Source organism: Boeremia exigua (assembly GCF_020726555.1).
Source record: "Boeremia exigua strain MPI-SDFR-AT-0100 chromosome Unknown C7974scaffold_8, whole genome shotgun sequence".
Classification (NCBI taxonomy): Eukaryota; Fungi; Ascomycota; class Dothideomycetes; order Pleosporales; family Didymellaceae; genus Boeremia; species Boeremia exigua.
This window is the reverse complement of record NW_025763525.1, coordinates 748,432-766,108: the sequence shown is the minus strand read 5'-3', so window position 1 is coordinate 766,108 and position 17,677 is coordinate 748,432. Positions and strand designations below refer to the sequence as shown.

General features: G+C 51.8%; 8 protein-coding genes across 8 annotated transcripts; 5 read left to right on the top strand and 3 right to left on the bottom strand.

Annotated features, from left to right (window-relative positions):
- The first annotated feature begins 50 nt into the window (after positions 1–50).
- Positions 51–1,162, top strand: C7974DRAFT_214390 (uncharacterized protein). Its single transcript, XM_046137041.1, has 2 exons — positions 51–945; positions 1,038–1,162. Exon 1 carries the CDS (start codon positions 162–164, stop codon positions 870–872), a length of 711 nt encoding a protein of 236 aa, XP_045995377.1. The 5' UTR covers positions 51–161; the 3' UTR covers positions 873–945; positions 1,038–1,162.
- C7974DRAFT_214395 (P-loop containing nucleoside triphosphate hydrolase protein) lies at positions 1,117–3,300 on the top strand. Its single transcript, XM_046137042.1, has one exon. The coding sequence runs from the start codon at positions 1,360–1,362 to the stop codon at positions 3,283–3,285; it is 1,926 nt and encodes a 641-aa protein (XP_045995376.1). The 5' UTR covers positions 1,117–1,359; the 3' UTR covers positions 3,286–3,300.
- Positions 3,301–3,443: 143 nt separating this feature from the next.
- C7974DRAFT_362102 (malate dehydrogenase) lies at positions 3,444–4,931 on the bottom strand (the record flags this gene model as incomplete). Its single annotated transcript, XM_046139728.1, has 6 exons — positions 4,650–4,931; positions 4,422–4,587; positions 4,342–4,368; positions 3,929–4,282; positions 3,784–3,868; positions 3,444–3,723 (listed from the first exon to the last, which is right to left on the bottom strand). Exons 1-6 carry the CDS (start codon positions 4,716–4,718, stop codon positions 3,444–3,446), a joined length of 981 nt encoding a protein of 326 aa, XP_045995375.1. The 5' UTR covers positions 4,719–4,931.
- A 145-nt stretch (positions 4,932–5,076) lies between these two features.
- C7974DRAFT_425735 (uncharacterized protein) lies at positions 5,077–6,347 on the top strand (the record flags this gene model as incomplete). Its single annotated transcript, XM_046144490.1, has 1 exon — positions 5,077–6,347. The coding sequence occupies exon 1, from the start codon at positions 5,253–5,255 to the stop codon at positions 6,345–6,347; it is 1,095 nt and encodes a 364-aa protein (XP_045995374.1). The 5' UTR covers positions 5,077–5,252.
- A 634-nt stretch (positions 6,348–6,981) lies between these two features.
- On the top strand, positions 6,982–8,091 carry C7974DRAFT_314551 (uncharacterized protein; the record flags this gene model as incomplete). The annotated part of the gene is made up of 2 exons (XM_046138463.1): positions 6,982–7,266; positions 7,585–8,091. The coding sequence occupies 2 exons, from the start codon at positions 6,982–6,984 to the stop codon at positions 8,089–8,091; spliced, it is 792 nt and encodes a 263-aa protein (XP_045995373.1).
- Positions 8,092–8,185: 94 nt separating this feature from the next.
- C7974DRAFT_214376 (major facilitator superfamily domain-containing protein) lies at positions 8,186–10,665 on the bottom strand. The gene is made up of 4 exons (XM_046137040.1): positions 9,741–10,665; positions 9,431–9,684; positions 9,011–9,352; positions 8,186–8,962 (listed from the first exon to the last, which is right to left on the bottom strand). Exons 1-4 carry the CDS (start codon positions 10,577–10,579, stop codon positions 8,280–8,282), a joined length of 2,118 nt encoding a protein of 705 aa, XP_045995372.1. The 5' UTR covers positions 10,580–10,665; the 3' UTR covers positions 8,186–8,279.
- A 455-nt stretch (positions 10,666–11,120) lies between these two features.
- On the bottom strand, positions 11,121–12,722 carry C7974DRAFT_214339 (putative transesterase). Its single transcript, XM_046137039.1, has 2 exons — positions 12,517–12,722; positions 11,121–12,382 (listed from the first exon to the last, which is right to left on the bottom strand). Exons 1-2 carry the CDS (start codon positions 12,617–12,619, stop codon positions 11,259–11,261), a joined length of 1,227 nt encoding a protein of 408 aa, XP_045995371.1. The 5' UTR covers positions 12,620–12,722; the 3' UTR covers positions 11,121–11,258.
- Positions 12,723–15,148: 2,426 nt separating this feature from the next.
- C7974DRAFT_214334 (uncharacterized protein) lies at positions 15,149–17,195 on the top strand. Its single transcript, XM_046137038.1, has 3 exons — positions 15,149–15,677; positions 15,725–15,761; positions 15,807–17,195. Exons 1-3 carry the CDS (start codon positions 15,468–15,470, stop codon positions 17,105–17,107), a joined length of 1,548 nt encoding a protein of 515 aa, XP_045995370.1. The 5' UTR covers positions 15,149–15,467; the 3' UTR covers positions 17,108–17,195.
- Positions 17,196–17,677: the final 482 nt, after the last annotated feature.

Below are 17,677 nucleotides of genomic sequence, written 5' to 3'. Positions count from 1 at the left end.
TAGCATTTTGTACTGTGTAGGGCGTGAGTCAATGACGCACCAGCCCGTAACAACAACAATCTGCAGGAACAAAACGCATATCTGCCCGGGCTTGAATTCCACCATCGCAGGCATTGCAAGAAGTTATCTAATTGGTTTACGCACACGGATTTGCACTCACAATGGCCAACGCCTCGACTCTCTCTGCCCCTGTACTCTACACGTTTTCAGATCTCATATCGGATGCCTCTCTTGTCACGAAAATCACCCACCTCATCAACGATGCTTTCAGTCGCTCGAAGAAGCCGGAGCCTAGGAAGTGGGGTGAACATCCGAGAGACCGATTTCCAAGTAACGACGTATATTTGGAGACGATCGGCAGTGAGGGAATCGTAGCTGTAATCTTTGATGAATCTACAAGCGACCGGAAAGTGGTTGCTGTCTCGGGCGCGATACCTTGGCAAGGTGGCTGGAAGCAAAAGGGCGCTGGGGTTGAAGAGGGATGGGAAATCAAAGCAGTGGCAGTCGATGGCGAAGCACAGTATCTTCGGCGAGGCCTTGCAGTGCAACTTTGCGCCTTTCTGGAGCAGCAGCTTGTTCTGAAGTCGAAGGCACTGGGCATTTCGACTAATGGAAGGCAGTTTAACGACAATGACCAAGTCAGTCTATGGATAATAGCCGCAGAGTGCATTAATGGTGTGTATTGGAGAAAAAGAGGATATGAACTGGTGCGAAAAGAGTTGGTTGATGCGCCTACCTGGGGTGCCTATACAAGCTTTGAGATTGTCGTTCTGCGGAAGGACGTGCCGTTTGAAAGCTTAAAGAACAAGGCAGCGATGATTCCAGTAACCAAAGGCGACACTCTGGTAGTACAGGAGGTGGAGGTGAAATGATGTGAGTCATTGGGTCGTTGACGAATTACGTCTGAACGAGCATTGATACTTGAGCCACCGTACCTCTCACACGGTACGTTTGGCGATTCTATATGCTTATTTTCACCGCTTCTAGGACTGTCATTGCCTTCCAGATAGAGTCATAGACTAATTGCATGTGGACAGAGTTGATGTGAGCGAATCAAAACGATGCACCGTCATCTCGGAACCCGCGCGTCGGAATGGCGGTGCACGACGGCTTGTACCATCTCAATACGAGCCACTCACGTAGAATCCACGATCCCAACAAACTTCTGATGCTCACTATAACTGGAGTCAAATTCAATAGGTCAGATTCTGTATGAGTCATTGTGAGTGTTTGTGCTTAGGTGCCGAGTTTCTAACCGCGTAGCGCTTACCACAGGGGGGCACGTTAAAGACAGTAGCACACTATATATGCAGACAGCGACCGAACTCAGTAGGGTGATACCAATATTTCCAGGGATCTATGATGTCTTTCAAGTTCTTCAAATTACCCGGGCGAGGGTCACAAGAGGCCGATCCTCTCCTTGAAGCAGCAATAGCTCCACCTAACGAGGACTACTTGAAGGTCGACGACAGCGACAGCGACATAGATAGCGATGACGATCAAGAGTTGAAAGATGCACGTGCCGAGGGATTGCGGCAGACAGGAGGCTGGTTTGGCTATCTGAAAGACTTCAGAGTCTTCTTGCCCTACGTGATACCTCGCAGGGATCTAAAAGTCCAGCTCTGTCTACTTATCTGTATCATCACTCTCGTTTTGGAACGGTTCATGAAACTCGCGTTTCCGTACACTCTCGGGATTATTGCCGATAAGGTCACCTCTGGATCTACACCTGTTCGAGAGCTTTTGATTTACTTCGCCCTCGATATCTTCCACGCTGAATCTGGTCTTCTTTTTATACAAGACCTCTCAAAAATCCCTATCAAACAATTTTCATACAAGAAGCTCACCAATGCTGCTTTCAACCATGTCATGGCGCAATCGGTCGACTTCCATTCAACCCAAGACTCGGCCGAGGTCATGAAAGCAGTGGAGCAAGGCGAAGCGTTGGGGGACGTGCTCGAGGCTGTGGTCATCGACATTGCCCCGACTCTGGTGGATGTCATCGTCAGCTGCGTCGTACTTTACAAGAAATTCAGTCCCGCTGTGGCAATCGTCTTGTTGGTTGCATCTGTGGCTTATCTGGGCGCGGAAATCTCGTCAACACAGCTCACCACTGATGACAGGAGGAACTTGACAAAAGCGGAGCGAATCGAGACTCGCAAGATGCACCAGGCTATCCAAGGATGGCAAACCGTCACATACTTTAACCAATTCCAACGCGAAGCTCGAACCCTTTCCAGCGCAGTTGCCAATCACATGAAAGCTAAGACACGCTTCGAGGCACGGCAAGCACTCATCAAGGCTCTAGTGGAGCTTCTGGTACCCATCACTTTCTTCGCATTAGCATATCTCATTCTACAACGCATCGCTGCTGGGACGGCATCCTCAGGAGATTTTGTCTTCTTCTTGACGTATTGGGACTCGATCATCTACCCACTGAAGTTCTTGACAAACCACGTCCGGTGGCTCGTCAGTGACTTCGTTGACGCTGAAAGACTTCTACTTCTGTTGAAAACAAAGCCATCGATCGTGGAAGCCACCAACGCATACCCGCTTGCGGTACGCGACGGAGAAGTCCACTTCGAGAATGTCTCCTTACAATATGAAGAAGGCCGCTATGCCCTCCATGACGTGTCCTTTACCGTCTCATCAGGTCAAACTGTCGCACTGGTGGGAGAGACAGGCGCCGGCAAGTCTTCCATCTTAAAGCTTCTATTACGCCTGCACGATATCACAGCCGGGAGTATCAGGATCTCGAAACAAGATATCCGAGACGTCACACTCAGCTCCATCCGTGATTCTGTTAGTGTCGTACCTCAGACTCCAATGTTCTTCAATACCTCGATCATGGAGAACGTACGGTACGCACGCAGTACAGCAACCGACGAGGATGTACACAAGGCATGTCGTGCGGCTGCTATGCACGATACAATCATACGTTACCCGGATGGCTACGATACGCAAGTCGGAGAGCGTGGCGTGAAGCTATCTGGCGGAGAGGCCCAACGACTTGCTATTGCACGGGCGTTGTTGAAAGATGCACCTATCGTGTTGCTCGATGAAGCCACCAGTGCGGTTGACACGGTCACGGAAGGGAAGATCAAGGGCGCGCTAGAGAGATTGAGGCAAGGAAGAATTGTGATTGTGATAGCGCACAGGCTGAGTACTATTGTGGACGCTGATCAGATCCTGGTGTTGCACAATGGAAGAATTGAAGAGAGAGGGGATCACGCACAGCTGTGCGAAAAAAAGGGGAGGTACTGGAAGCTCTGGGAGCAGTCTTGAATAACTAGAAGTACTAAGCCCCGTTTGGATCACAAGGATGCGTTTAGCTTATTCTTGACCGTGTTCGCCATGAGTGGTTTCAGTGATTCCACACTGACAAAAAATTGGCTTTGAGTGGTGACGTTGTCTATAATTTGTACCATGTCTGTAACATATGTCTACGCCTGCGCTCCCTTGACATGTGCTTCACCCTTGGCGATATTTCCCCTCAGCTCGTCCACCGCAGTCTGTAGCAAATCTTCTTCGTAAGCTGACAACTTGCCGACCGGGTATGCTTCGACCGCGCCTTCTGCATCAAACTTGAGCGGCACAGCAAAGTAGTCCACTTTGAGATTCCTTGCAATTGCGTCACCTCCAGGTACACCGGGGAGATAAACATACGCTGCTTCAACGATTCCAGTCTCACCTTTTGACGCTTTTATGATGGCTTGTGCAAATCTATTTGATAGTTAGTGCTCTATCAACAATGTAATACGTGTCTTTTGAGACCATGCTTACCGAAAACCAGCGTATGCCATGCAGGTAGTTGCAGAGCCAGCACCGGCCTTCGACTTCACAATCTCATCGCCACCGAATTGCACACCTTTCGATCTGAGTCAGCGAGAATCCGTGAGATCACTGGCAAAAGAGCAGGTATACTTACGATATGTGATCGCATCCAATTGCTCTTTGGTCAATTCCACTGAAGGCTGACTCTGGCTGAATAGCGGCAGAATAGTCGCTCCAGAGTGCCCGCCAACAACGGGGACCTTGAACTCCTGAGGGTCCTCCTTGCCGAGCGCGTGAGCGACAAAGGTGGATGCGCGAACGACGTCAAGGGTCGTGACGCCAAAGAGCTTGCGGGGATTGAAGACGCCGGCCTTCTTTAGTACCTCGGCAGCGATTGGTACAGTGCTGTTCACAGGATTGGTTATGATGCAAACGAAGGCTGTAGGACAGTATTTGGCAACGCCTGATAGAAGATCGGCAATGACACTGGCATTTGTCTTAAAGAGGTCTGTTTGACAGCATTAGTGATTGGTAATGATGCCTGCAGAAATGATAACTTGCCATCACGAGTCATGCCCGGTTTTCGTGCAATGCCTAGGTCAATCAGCTTTACTTCTTGGGAGTGGTCATGGTGATGAGTAGCTAACCGGCAGGTATCATAATAAGTTCAGCTCCGGTCAACGTCTTCTCCAGGCCATTGTCTGCGGGCAAGTATCCGCTGACCTTGGCGGGTGTGTCGATATGGTTCAGATCTGTGGCAACGCCTATTGAGTGAACAACATCATATAATCTCAACTCTGTGACTAAACGACTCTGTCGCACCAAAGTTTAGCACAAAGAATGACATTCAAGTTGTATGGGGATATGTCACGTACAGATTTGAGTAAAAGGCTAAGTGGCTGACCGATTTGGCCAGAGGCACCGAGAACTGCTACATTGACCATTTCGTATCGATATTGTTGCTTTGTATGGGGTGTATGGGGTGTATGTTGCGTAGATATGGAAGGTCTATACCTAGCCACTCAATCTAGGTCCTACACACCCTTGCTTTATATGATGAGGATCTCCACATTTGCACATCGACGTGTCAATCCTCTTCCATACCAAAGTAATCATTCTGTACTGCGGTCTCAAGAATAACCGAAAATGAATCGTGGCTAAAGGATTGACTGTGATGAGGAAGCTAGGCTCAGCAAAGATGCGGCTGAACCTGAGCCGCACTCCGCGCCCCGCGGTTGAAATATTAGCCGCGTTCCCACAATTCGTCATTACGACCACATGTCAATCTGCTCCAGCTGGCCACAAATCGTCGCGCACAAAGAAACTCCGCAGCAGAGGCTTCGGTCTCGTGCCTGTCCAGTATTCAGCGGGTAAACCTCCCCCGGGCATCGTCCACGTCTGCCGAAGTCATATAGGTATGCAGTCTGGTGAGCTTGCTATGTGCAATAATCTCCTCGAACTACCCCAACACCCGCATAATGGCTCCCCGCACACTCAAAATCGCTGTGATCCCTGGTGATGGCATCGGCCAGGAGGTCATGCCGCTCGGCGTGCGCTGTCTCAAAGCAGCCGCGTCCGTGTACAATCTATCTCTTGAATTCACCAACTTCGATTTCTCAAGTTGTGACTACTATGCAAAACATGGCGACATGCTTCCCAAAGACTGGAAAGCTATTCTCTCTGATTTTGACGCCATCTATTTCGGCGCCGTTGGCATGCCCGACCAGGTTCCAGACCATGTCAGTCTCTGGGGGAGCCTCCTCAAATTCCGCCGCGAATTTGACCAATACATCAGCCTCCGTCCGTGTCGACTCATGCCCGGAGTTCGAAGCCCACTGGCCAATAAGTCTCCAGGAGACATCGACTTCTGGGTGGTGCGGGAAAACACCGAAGGCGAATACAGCTCCATCGGCGGCAAGATCTTCGAAGATACAGACCGGGAGGTCGTCGTGCAGGAAACCATAATGACACGAGTCGGCGTGGATCGTGTGTTAAAGTACGCTCTTGAGCTCGCCAAAAGCCGGCCAAAGAAACACTTAACCAGCGCGACCAAGAGCAATGGCATCAGCATCACAATGCCGTACTGGGACGCGAGACTACAAGCACTACAACAGGAGGGCGACTACGCAGACGTTAAGGTCGACAAGTTCCACATTGACATCCTGACCGCCTGGTTCGTCCTACGCCCCGAGCAATTCGACGTTCTCGTCGGAAGCAATCTATTCGGCGACATCCTGAGCGACCTTGGCCCTGCTTGCACTGGCACAATCGGCATCGCGCCTTCAGGTAACATCAACCCGGAGGGCAAGTTCCCTAGCCTATTCGAGCCTGTGCACGGTAGCGCTCCTGATATCGCGGGCAAGGGAATAGCAAACCCAATTGGTATGATTTGGGCTGGGCAGATGATGCTTGAGCATTTCGGGTTCAGCGACGCCGCAGCAGGGATGCTGAAGGCGATTGAAACTGTCCTATCGAAGAAAGAGCCACATATCATGACGCCAGATATGGGCGGACAGTCCGGGACTACAGAATCGCTGGGGTCAGCAATAGAAAACGAAATCTTGAAAGCATAGAATAGATTGTGTTGACTAAGATAACATTAGAAGTCGGAATACGCAAGCATTTTCCTCATTAATCGATTGTTCGTGAGCAACACACGAAGGTGCTTTGATCCTGTCTCGGTGCAAATGATTCGTGAACAGTATGAGCCCACGATTTCAAATACAGTATCGACAATAGATGGCTTTTCCATAGCACTCTTGACTGATGAGATTGGTAGCAGCTCAATACCAAGAATGCGGCTGAAACCTCCCATGTCTACGTTTGGTATAGATCTTACCGCTACTTGGATAGAGCTGGATGACTGCTTAATAATCATTGGATAGTTTGGTTCTTCCACTTGTGTTGCGGTCCTAGTTCGGTCTGACTGCGCGCACCGAGGACTCCGACCTAATCTACCAAGTACTCGCAGTAACTAGTAAACGATATAGCGCTCTCCATACATGGTCCACGTTTTTGCACACTTTTTGCACATTCGTCGCCTTACCTTCGCACACATTGTACAGCACCGTGCTACTGAAAAAGTATATAATACTATTGACATCTGCTCCAAGATGACTCTCAACCATCTCACCCTTGATCTCATCAACTCCCCAACACATTTATTCACTACAAGCCTCTACTTCAAGTTTCTACTACAAGCTTACTATGTCGTCTACACTATCCACCTCCAACACCAGCTCCACCCCCGATCAGCCAGGCCGCTGGATCGTCACCAAATTCGGTACACCCGAAGTCCTCAAGTGGGAGTCCTGGGACCCCTCCTCCGAGCTTTCTGGCGACAAGGTCCTCATCCGCATTCTCGTCGCGGGCGTCGCAGGCACCGACAACATCCAGCGCGCTGGCGGCTACCCTGCAGACGTGCGCGCGCACACGCCAGGCTTCACCACCGGCTACGATCTCGTGGGCGAGGTCGTGGGGCTGGGCGATGCAGTCCCCGAATCCGCGAAGCTGGCGCTAGGAGACCGTGTCACTTCGCTGTGCGTCCTCGGTGCGCACGCAACGCATATCGTGCTACCGTGGATCGATGTCATTCGCATCGAGCGCGATGATGACCCGCTGAAAATCTGCGCGCTGCCGCTGAACTATATGACTTCTTGGAGCCTGCTGAAGCACAGCGGTGTCGACTTGAAGCCAGGATCGAGCATTCTGATTGGCGCTGCGAGTGGCGGGCTGGGGACTGCCATGGCCCAACTTGTGACTGCGTTTGATATGGGTATCAGGATGATCGGGACGTGTTCGCCGGGCAAGTTCGACTATGTCAAGTCGCTTGGTATTGAGCCTGTGGACCGCAATGCTCCCGACTTGGCGGAGCAGGTGCGTCGGCTGACGAACGGAGAGGGTGTGGATGTTGCGTACGACGGAGTGAGCAGCAAGGAAAGCGTGGACCAATCCCTAGCAGCAACAAAAGCCGACACTGGTAAGGTCATCATCTTTGGTGTTATGGGAAATATTGCTCCCGATGGCAGCGGGGTGACGAGGTCTTCGCGAGAGATGGTGGGAGAGCGAATCCAACCGCCGCGCATAACATTCGGGTCCCTCGATACCGATTTCTACAAGAAGGCCGAGATCGCAGAGTTTTTTGAGATTGTGGACAAAGTTCGAAGTGGAAAGCTGGACCCGGTAATCTTCAAACTGTTGCCATTGAGCCAGGCGAAGGAAGCACACAAACTTCTTATTTCAGGTGCTTCGGTCAAGGGAAAGATGTTGATTATTGTTGATGCGGCTCTCGCCGCTCAACATGGTGTACAAAGCTGAGCAGCAATCGTCAAGTATCTAAGTAACCACAAATCATCAGCACACAACTAGTGTCCCACATTCAAGTTATCCATCACTCTGATATCCGCGCATAGTGACTGGAAGAATACTGCAGGCTCATGACAGACACAGAGGCCTTGGGCGTACATAATTATTGCTAGATAAACAAAGACTACGCGTCCACGATACTAGTCCTCCTTGTCGCCATGCTTCTCCTGCTCCCCCCTTGCACCAGCCACGCTCCCCTCTTCGCTTCCCGCGCTCTCCTCATCTCTCTTTTTATCTTGCACGATATCAGGCGCGGGCGCGAACTTGCTCTTCGCCCGAATCCGCTTACCATACACGTAGAAGAACACCGGCATTGGTGCCAGCACCACGGCTACACACCCGATTAAAGTTGACGCCCACTGAATGCCCATGCCTTCGAACATTTGTGTCGCGAAGAGCGGGAAGATACCGCCGAAGATAGATCGCATGAAGGTGTTGGCCGCGATCGCGGAGGCGGCGAACATCAGGTAGGCGTCGACAATGTAGTTGAGCAGCGAGAGAAAGATGGAGAAGATGCCAAAGCCGGTGAACAGACCGGAGAGGACGGGGACGATCCAGTGCACGTTACCGGACCAGCCGGTCCAGCCAAACCAGAAGAGACCGCCAGAGAAGAGAACACCGCCAATCATGCTGATGGGCAGGCGCCATTCTGGGACGGGGATGTTGTTATTATTTTTGAGTTTCTTGACGTAGGTCGGGTTCGTCAGGACGACGACGACAAAGGCGATAAGCTCGCCAGCAATCATACCGAAGTATGCGAGACCCGATATGCCGGAGGACCAGCCGTAGACGCCTTGGAAGACGAGGGCGTATGCCGTCAAGACTGGAGAAGTTAGCGAGAGTTTGCTGATGTCGAACGAATCGGGCTTACAAAGGTACAAAAGGCCGTAGATGAAGGACATGTAAATAGTGATGAGCAGTACGATGGGCTCGGTGAAGAGAATACGCATCGGCCTGCTGACGTTCTTGATAATGAGCTCCTTAAAATCGACTTCAATCTCTTCCTGCTTAGCATGTATGCCCCAATTCTTCGTCCGGCGCCTCAGCTCAGCGGCCTTGTTGATGAGCACTACGGGCGCATAAGTTTCCTCGAGGAAGAAAAGCAACACCACAAATGTCAGGAAGCCCATGAACGAGCTGATGTACATGGTCCACCGCCAACCGAGATACGACTCGGTGATGAAGCCACCAATGAACGGCGCCATGAGCGGTCCTGTGTTTGTTAGCAATATTCAGATACCCTCATGACTACTCTTGATAGCCATATACATTGTCGACGATTGCTACATACCCATGAAAACAGTCGCACTGAAGACAGCAACGGCCAAACCACGAACTTCATTGCTGAACATGTCTGCGAAGACGGCGGCGACAATAGCGAGAGGCGAGGAGCCGCACAAGCCAGCGAAGAAGCGGCAGATCATGATGGTTTGGATGTCTTTTGCGACAGCGACAGCAATGGTGAAGATGGAGAAGCCGAACGCAGCTATGACGAGCGGCGGCCGGCGGCCGTACAACTCAGAGATAGGTGCCCACATCAAGGGGCTGTTTTGTTAGGGTCAGCACTGATTTTCGTAGTTTCCGTCTCGCCGTGCACTCACCCAAAAGCGTATCCAAACACAAACAGACTAGTACCCAGCGTGCCCACTTCCCTGCCCACGCCAAACTGAGCAGCAACGACACCCGTTGCGCTGGAGAAGATGGACGAGCCCATACTTGCACTTAGCGCATCAAACGCTAGCATGACGGCCATAATGAGCTTCTTCTTGGTCGGCCAATTCTGAGCATGCAGCGGATCATCATGACCATCGAACTCGACCACGTACTCTTCGCGGTCGGGCAGCGATGGCGGGAACGGCTTCCCAGCGCCCAGGCTGGGCAGCGGGCGCTCTGTCTTGCGGCGAGAGAGGGTCCGGGATAGGCGCGAGGGGGTCGGCGCGGCGCCCACAGTGCCTGCATGCTGGCTGCGGTGGGTCTCGATACGCGTGAGGGCGACGGGGTGGCGTTCAGTGGGGTGGCGCTGGAGGATGGTACCGCTGGACTGCTGCGTAGAGTCGGTGTAGCCGCGCGGGCGCGTAGCTGTTGAACGCGCGGTGCGGATTTCCTCGAGGCGCGCGCCGGGCGCAGTGCTGCGCGAGCTGCTAGAGCTGGTGGATGACGACGTTGTTTGGCGCGACAGCGGCGCTTCCTCCTCCTCGACCTTCCTGCTCAGCGGCGATGCCAATGGCTCCTCGTGAACCTCCGTTGCGCCCTGGATCGGCTCTTCAACCGGTGAACGGCCATTTGCTTCAGCGTTGCGCACAATTTCGTCGTAAGTTGGGTCACGGCCATGACGTTCGTAGTACTCGCGACGGAACTGGCGATTGGGGTCCCAATGTGCGAAGCGGTCGGGCGATGCGTCCGCCTCATTGCGCAGGATCAGTAAATCTGATTCCTGCATAGTGACTGCGAGGCTGGCTCTTTACGCTGGTGTTGCAGCTGCTGAGAATTTGCAGATCGCAAGTAAATGAACAACCGCAACCAATTCTGCGGGCGCTGACGTCGCTGATCGGTGGATGCGTTGAAACTAACGTGCACCGGCGTGCCGTAGTGTATTGCTTGTCGGTATGCAGCTATGGTACTTCGCAAAGCTTACGTCCTACACAGTAGTTGTAACCGCTTGCAAAGCTATAGCTCTTATGCACATCTGTGCGGCCATAGATATCTATAGATATCATTGCTGTTGGCTGCGGTTTGTGTCGGCGTTGCAAATTTTGTTTGTTTGCGACCAAGCGTGCACCCAACAACAAGATTGTCAAGTGTACCCGTTGCCCCGCCGAACCTAGACTGCCAGTGCCGACATGCCTAAGTTGACGGTGAGAAGCCCTGCACTCGTCATTGGCGGTCAGCGTGGATGGGATTTCGGCTTCGGGCCGGGAATACGATTCTTGATGATGTCATCGCGCTCAAGCGATGAGTAAGCGAGTCTGAAATACTTTTGTCTCATTCATATGACGCAAGGTCGAGCGTTAGATGTTGGGAGTGAATGTTTGAAGAGAGTGGAGCATTTTCAAGGTATTTACACAGTATACTTGCTAGATTGCGGTAGTCCATTCAAGAGGAAAAAAAGAACGATGGACTCACGACTTGAGCCTGCTCATTACCTCCTTCTGGAATATTTTCTGTAAGTGGACTGACTTGTTCTCGCCTGGGGGTAGCAGCTGCGTGGCATAGAACCCACAGGTCCCCCCTTTCCTGTCAATCCACCACTTTAGATTCGGGCCTCCCACCCACTGCATCCATCGCGACTCAAACCCATCGCTGCTTTCGTGGAGACCTATCAGACCACCAAGCCCGTGGTTCCAATCGCCAGCCCCCGGACTGCCAATCACAGGCTCACCTGGTATCACGACCTTCGCCAGGTCCGGGATGGAGAGATTGTTGTGTAAAGAGGCCTTGGTTTGCGGCGACAATGAGGACTGAAACATGAGATCAACGCTCTGACTCGTGAGGAGTTTGCCGTCGTCACGCAGAATCGACTTCAGCAATTTGAGGTAATCCTCAGCCGTACCGAACAACCCCGACCCGCCGAAGTCATCTTTCGCATTCACTGGTTGCTTCATCGTTGACACTGTCGGATCCATCTCTTCGAGCGGTCCATCGGGCGAGGGTCGGGATGACAAAGGCATTAGTCGTTCTCCGATATCGTTGTGTGAAATGTGGAACGAAGTATCGTGCATTCCGAGCACATCAAAGATGTTTAGCCGCAGATACGACTCGAAGCTGCTGTTGTTTGCACGGGCAACCATTAATCCGGCTACATCAAGACCAGTACCATACGCGAATGCTGAGCCAGGCTCGAAAATGAGGGGCTGTACGGCACACTCTGTTATTGGAGAGCGCATGAACTGTGACGTCTCTCCGCGCGACTGACGCCACTGTAGTAGTGGAGGAAAAATGTCGTAGGCGAGGCCACTCGTGTGATTCAGAAGACGTCTCAGGGTAATCTTTTCCTTTGTTGGGGTCAGGATGGGCTTGCCATCTCCGTCGAAAGACAGCACTTCAAGGCTCGCCCATTCGGGCATAAGGCGCTCGATATCAGCTGTGGAGTCCAGTGAGAAGAGTCCGCGCTCGACACACTGTAGCGCTGCGACAGTGGTTGCCAATTTGGAACATGATGCTAGCCACATGACTGTCTTGGTGGTCACTGCGGGTGAAGGCGTGGTCTTCAGAGTGCCATATGCTGCAAGGTAGTCTGGTACATCTGCACCGATTGTCAGCCATTGTGGAGAGAACGGTCCCAGACCTTTTTTGGGGCTGCCATCTCTCAAACTGGGTGTACAGAGTTGCGAGATTCAAGGGCATATGCTAAGGATACGATCCAGGCTTGGTCCTCACCTTCCTTGAGAGACGCCGCAGCAAGCGCTACCCCGGCCAAAAGCCGTTCAGGGCCAGGTTGCACAGCGTGCTGAAATGTCTGCTCGAACGCTGTTGAAGACATACTCGACGCAAATGGATAACAGGTGCGAAAGGAAGCGGTAGCAAAGATGAATTGTCCGTCCAAATTCTCTGCTGGGAGCGTAGTTGCAGCGGGGGCCTTAAAATCACACGTTGCACTTCGTGAGGATGAACTGCATTTTGTGAGGTCGGGTGGCGCTTCGTAAAGTCAGGTAGTGCTGAGGTAAGACTGGACCTTGGACGCCGTACATGCAAGCGACAGGACGAGGGAGTCTTAGACTCCGCGCCAAGCTGGTATCTTCCAAGCTAGTAGGTGCAAATTGTCGGGTCTGCTCTTGCTCACCTGTTGATATTGAATATATCAGCAGTTCTTCGATCATCTATGAGGTTAAGGTCCACCCACCGACTGACAGCAAAAGTTGGAACTCCAGAATGTCACAAGATTCAGTAAAGCTCTAACGCCAGTTTTCTCTATTCGCTGCAAACAAGGAAACTCACACAGGCAGGTTAAAAAATTCGTTATCTGAACCCTAGAGAAACACGCCGCTCGAGGAAACGGGAAGCGAAGGCCCATTTGCTTCGTCAGGCCCCTCGCGTCCTGGACTCGAAGATGAGATGACTGCTCATCTTCTTTCGACGATGACCTGCGTCAACATCAACCGCCGTACAACGGTCGGTGACCTGCACCGCTCTAGATCGAGTTGAGAATTGCTTGTTGCAATCGCGGCTCGCATCCCTAGTGAGCATTGCTAACGCATGAGGCTTCGAAAAGCGACTTGACGATAGATATGTAACACGTTAATTAGCTTCCTGCCGATCTTCATTGAAGATCTTGCCATCTCATTGCATACCAATGTGACACGAGGAGATCCGACGACAACTGTGCTAATTACCCAGATCTCATCTTGTGCTACCTGCACTCCGCCAATCTATGCTTCTCAACGGTACGACGAAATGAACGGCTGAAGCTATCTCATCCCGTCTACTATACGTGCTCACTGAAAAGATACGGTGCCGGGTCTCCTCCAGCCCAAGGCTTTTCGTTGACATTTACTAAGTGAATCGTATCATCCTCGGAAGTGTCAAAATCAATGCCGCTACTGTAATGTGACAGCAACTGGGCCCACGGTATCCCAGTTCATCTGTGTGATGCTGCAGACGCTGCATGATCTCGCATGCACGAGGCCGTAATGGGTTGGCGGTCACTCTTCGGTTGTATCCGGTAGACTGGAACTCTTCGTTTGTGAGACATCATCGGCAGGCGTCTTTCTGGACGTCTCCTGAACTTGCTGATATGTACGCTTGTGGGGTATGTATATAGTGACAAATATCATCTACAGGTATGTACCGATAATATCCCGTGTGAATTGCTTGATTGTCTGTCGCAAAACCGTTTGAGGCACAGAAGCGTCTCGAGTGCAATTGCTTTTCGCATGGCGGGACAAGCCGAGCACAACGGCACTTAGGGCCTGTCATTCGTAGCGACAACAGTCGTTTTATCGGAAGTTCGTGCAACTGAATATGTCGGGGCTACCTTATTGAGCCCGTCGCTGGAGTGACTGAACAGCCACGGGCGCCAACGTCTCCCTCGCATAGGACGACCCTTACCCAAGTACCCGATAAGCGCGCCGAGCATGGACAGACGACCGATTATCAGCACACATTTGAGATGAGCATGACGGTCTAATGTCGGTACATAGTGATGTAAGTACGCATACCATCCGAAAGCTGGTGTAGAGCTGCGGAGGCCGGTGGCGTGTTGCTCTTGCCAAGGCGGGCGGGCGGTTGTGTCTAGTCCCGAATCCTACATTCGTTATTAGCCTACGGCAGGCTTCCTACATCATACCCATGCTGCGCCTAGACAAAACAATCTTTCGGATACTTCAACTTTGCTGTGCCATAGCTGCGCATTACCTATGCTTGTTAGAGGACGGGATGATACCTGGGTCTTTTGCTTCTATGACCTACCAAAGCGCTCAATCCAGCTGAGCTTCAAGATCGAACCAACCACATCTTGGTAGCAGACAACGTGACTCTTGAGCTGCTGGTGCGCAAACGCATAAGTAGAAGGTATGGGTTGATCTTCACCCACAACTTAAGGTTCCGAGTTTGTTTCGCGCCAAACTATATTGGGCAAGCCTCCGCTGTTAACCTCGTGGCATTGTCCCCGAAACGTCAACTATTGCAGCAATGACACCTGGACTCGAGACTGTCACAAAAGCAAGCATCCACCGATGATGATGCCAAAGGGCCTTGCCGTGCGCTTGACGGGACATCTTTGCAAGCAAGGGTGTTGTCGATGATACCTAGCAATCAACATTGGATATGCACCTACCTGGGTATCTAGGTACCTATCCACATCACGCCTACAGGATCCAAGAGCTAATTGACGAAAAGCTTCCTCTGCCTGCAGATACTCATGTCGTCCTCGTACTGGGCCAGCCTTGACGTCGCACCGTTACGCTACGTTGAGTGACCCGCAGCGGCGTGAACTCAGTCGCTAAGCAATGCCCCTGCATATGCATGACGGTTTATGTGCAAAGACCTTCGATTACCTACTTTGTATAGCGTGTAGTCTTAGGCGGCGGATTGTGTTGCAACGACACGGCTCGTGACACCGTAGGATCGGTACCGTGTCGGACGCATGGACAGCTGCGAAGGCGCAGTTGCAGGCTTCGGAGAGAACCCCTGCTCGTATTGGCTGAAACCCGGTTTACTTTTGCCAGAATGGTGTTTGGACATCGCTCGCGTTCTCAAAGCCCGCACGCTGTAGGCAGACTTTAGGGCGCTTTATTGGCAGGCATCCCCCAGCTTGAACAACCTCGACATCTGTTGCAAATGCTGTTCCTTTGAATACAAGCACTACTACGCCAGAAATTAACCTAAGCACGATGCCGGGAGGAATCCATGCTCCGATCGAGGAGATTTTGAAGTGGCCATTACCGAACACTGTCAACCCAGAGTACAGGCCTAACACGGTATTTCTTGTCGCTTGCATATGTGGTCCTTTGACTTTTGTCATGTTGATGGCGCGTCTATGGGTCAGGATCTTTCATCAACGCAACCCTGGCTGGGACGATTGGCTGGTGACAGCTGGCACGGTGAGTTCTGCAGCATATGTAGCTAACCTTGTGCTGACATTCTCCAGATACCCACAATAGCGGCTACGTTTGTGATTCCTCTAGGTACGTCCAAGAATGCACTGTTATTGACCAACTAACATAGAGCAGCAGTTGAAAGCGGCTTCAGACAACACATATGGGATATAGGCGTCTTCAAGAACCCAGAAAAAGTGGTAATCGCACGCAAATATGTCCTCAGCATTCTATGCGTCTTCTGCGTTGCATCTGGTCTGGTCAAGATATCCATCCTGTTGTTCTTCCGCCGCCTGTCCTCTCGGGTCGTCTCCAACGGCTTTCGATATGCTACATGGATCACGATCGGCTTCATTGCTTCATCCAGCATTGCCTTCACACTTGTGCCCATCTTTGGATGCCGACCGATCTCGGCGTTTTGGGATCAAACCAACTCCACTAAAATACTCAACGGATACAAGTATCACTGCTTTAACGAAGGGGCGGACGTTTTCGCTGCGAGCATCATCTCTATGGTTCAAGACTTCTTCACTGCCCTTCTGCCGACCTTTCTATACTGGAAACTTCGTATCCCTGTGCGCCAGAAGATGGCCTTGTTTGGTATCTTCGCTATCGGGTACGGTGTGGGTGCTTTGGGTGCTATACGTGCATACTATAGCTGGCAGATTTACTTCGCGACCTACGACGTCACATGGGTCACCTGGGAACTGTTCCTTGTCACGCTGCTGGAGCTGCATGTGGGTTGCTTCTGCGCCAATGCACCCTCTCTCAAAGTCTTCTTCCGGCATTTCTTCCACGACAAACTCACCTCGAGCGCCAAACAATCGGAGGATTCCGCACAAAAGAAGCAGGCTTCCAAAACCCAATCCACCAAGCCGTCAATACTGGTGGAGACAGTCTCAAGCCTGTTTTCCAAAAGCAGCGGCATGCATAGCACAAAGGGATATCTTTCGGAATCTCATGCAGAGATCTCCGTCGATGAGCATGGCGGCGTGCAAGTCCAGCGGGATGTCCACATCGACCACTCTCCAGCACCTCACGCCGTCATCGAACCCACTCGCCACGAGCTCCGCCCGTCTGCAGATACCACAGACATGATCCGCGCTTCATACTACGACGACATCGAGATGGGACACTTCACCACCGGACGCAACTCGCAGGCCTCGAGGATGTATTCTCCAGGTCTCCCTGCCGACACCGACATCGAAGCGCTCCCTACTATGCCCGAGGCCTTGAAGTCTCCGCGTTCATTGAAGTCATTCCTGTCACTGTACCGCTATTCCCGCTCGCCACGAACATCTGCACACCCAGAATGGCCGCATTGGTCATTCCGTGCGACGATCACGGAAGAGCGACAAGGCGCTGACTCGCGCTCCCAACTCTATCCTACACGCAGTGACAGCCTGCAGAAAGCAAAAGGGGAAATTGAGACCTGACGGAGCAATTCTTCTGCCCGAAATAAACCGAATCACGTCACCTTCCTCCCAAGACTTGACGTCCCAGTTCCAGACACAGACGTGCTTCTCGAAATAAGCTGCCTGCCCGGGTTCCGTATACACAAACTCTATTCCTAGACCCATAGAGGCTCGCCTAGTGTCAAGAGCCACGTGGTCACGCCACGCTCGAAGTACAGTAAAAATACCTGTTACCTGCTAGCGCCCAGTCGAAGTCGAAACCGCATCGACATCCGTGCGCCCTATGGTCGCACGATATGAGTGGCTGTTCACAGACATCCATTCGTAAGAAAAGATTCACGTGCTCTGTCCCTGTGGTGAGAGGCACTGTCGTATCGAGATGGCGTACAAGATAGCCTGTCAGAGACTTGGATCCTGGCGACACACTTGGCACTCGAATCATGGTACCGCTCGCGTTTTGTCTGGGTTGAGCTAGCAGATGCTCTCGATTGCTCTCATGGGTCTCCAGTGCATACAAAAAGCTTACCTACAGCGATGCTAGTAACACTAAGTCTCACGTCTTTGAACATGACTTTGTGTGGAATGTCATCG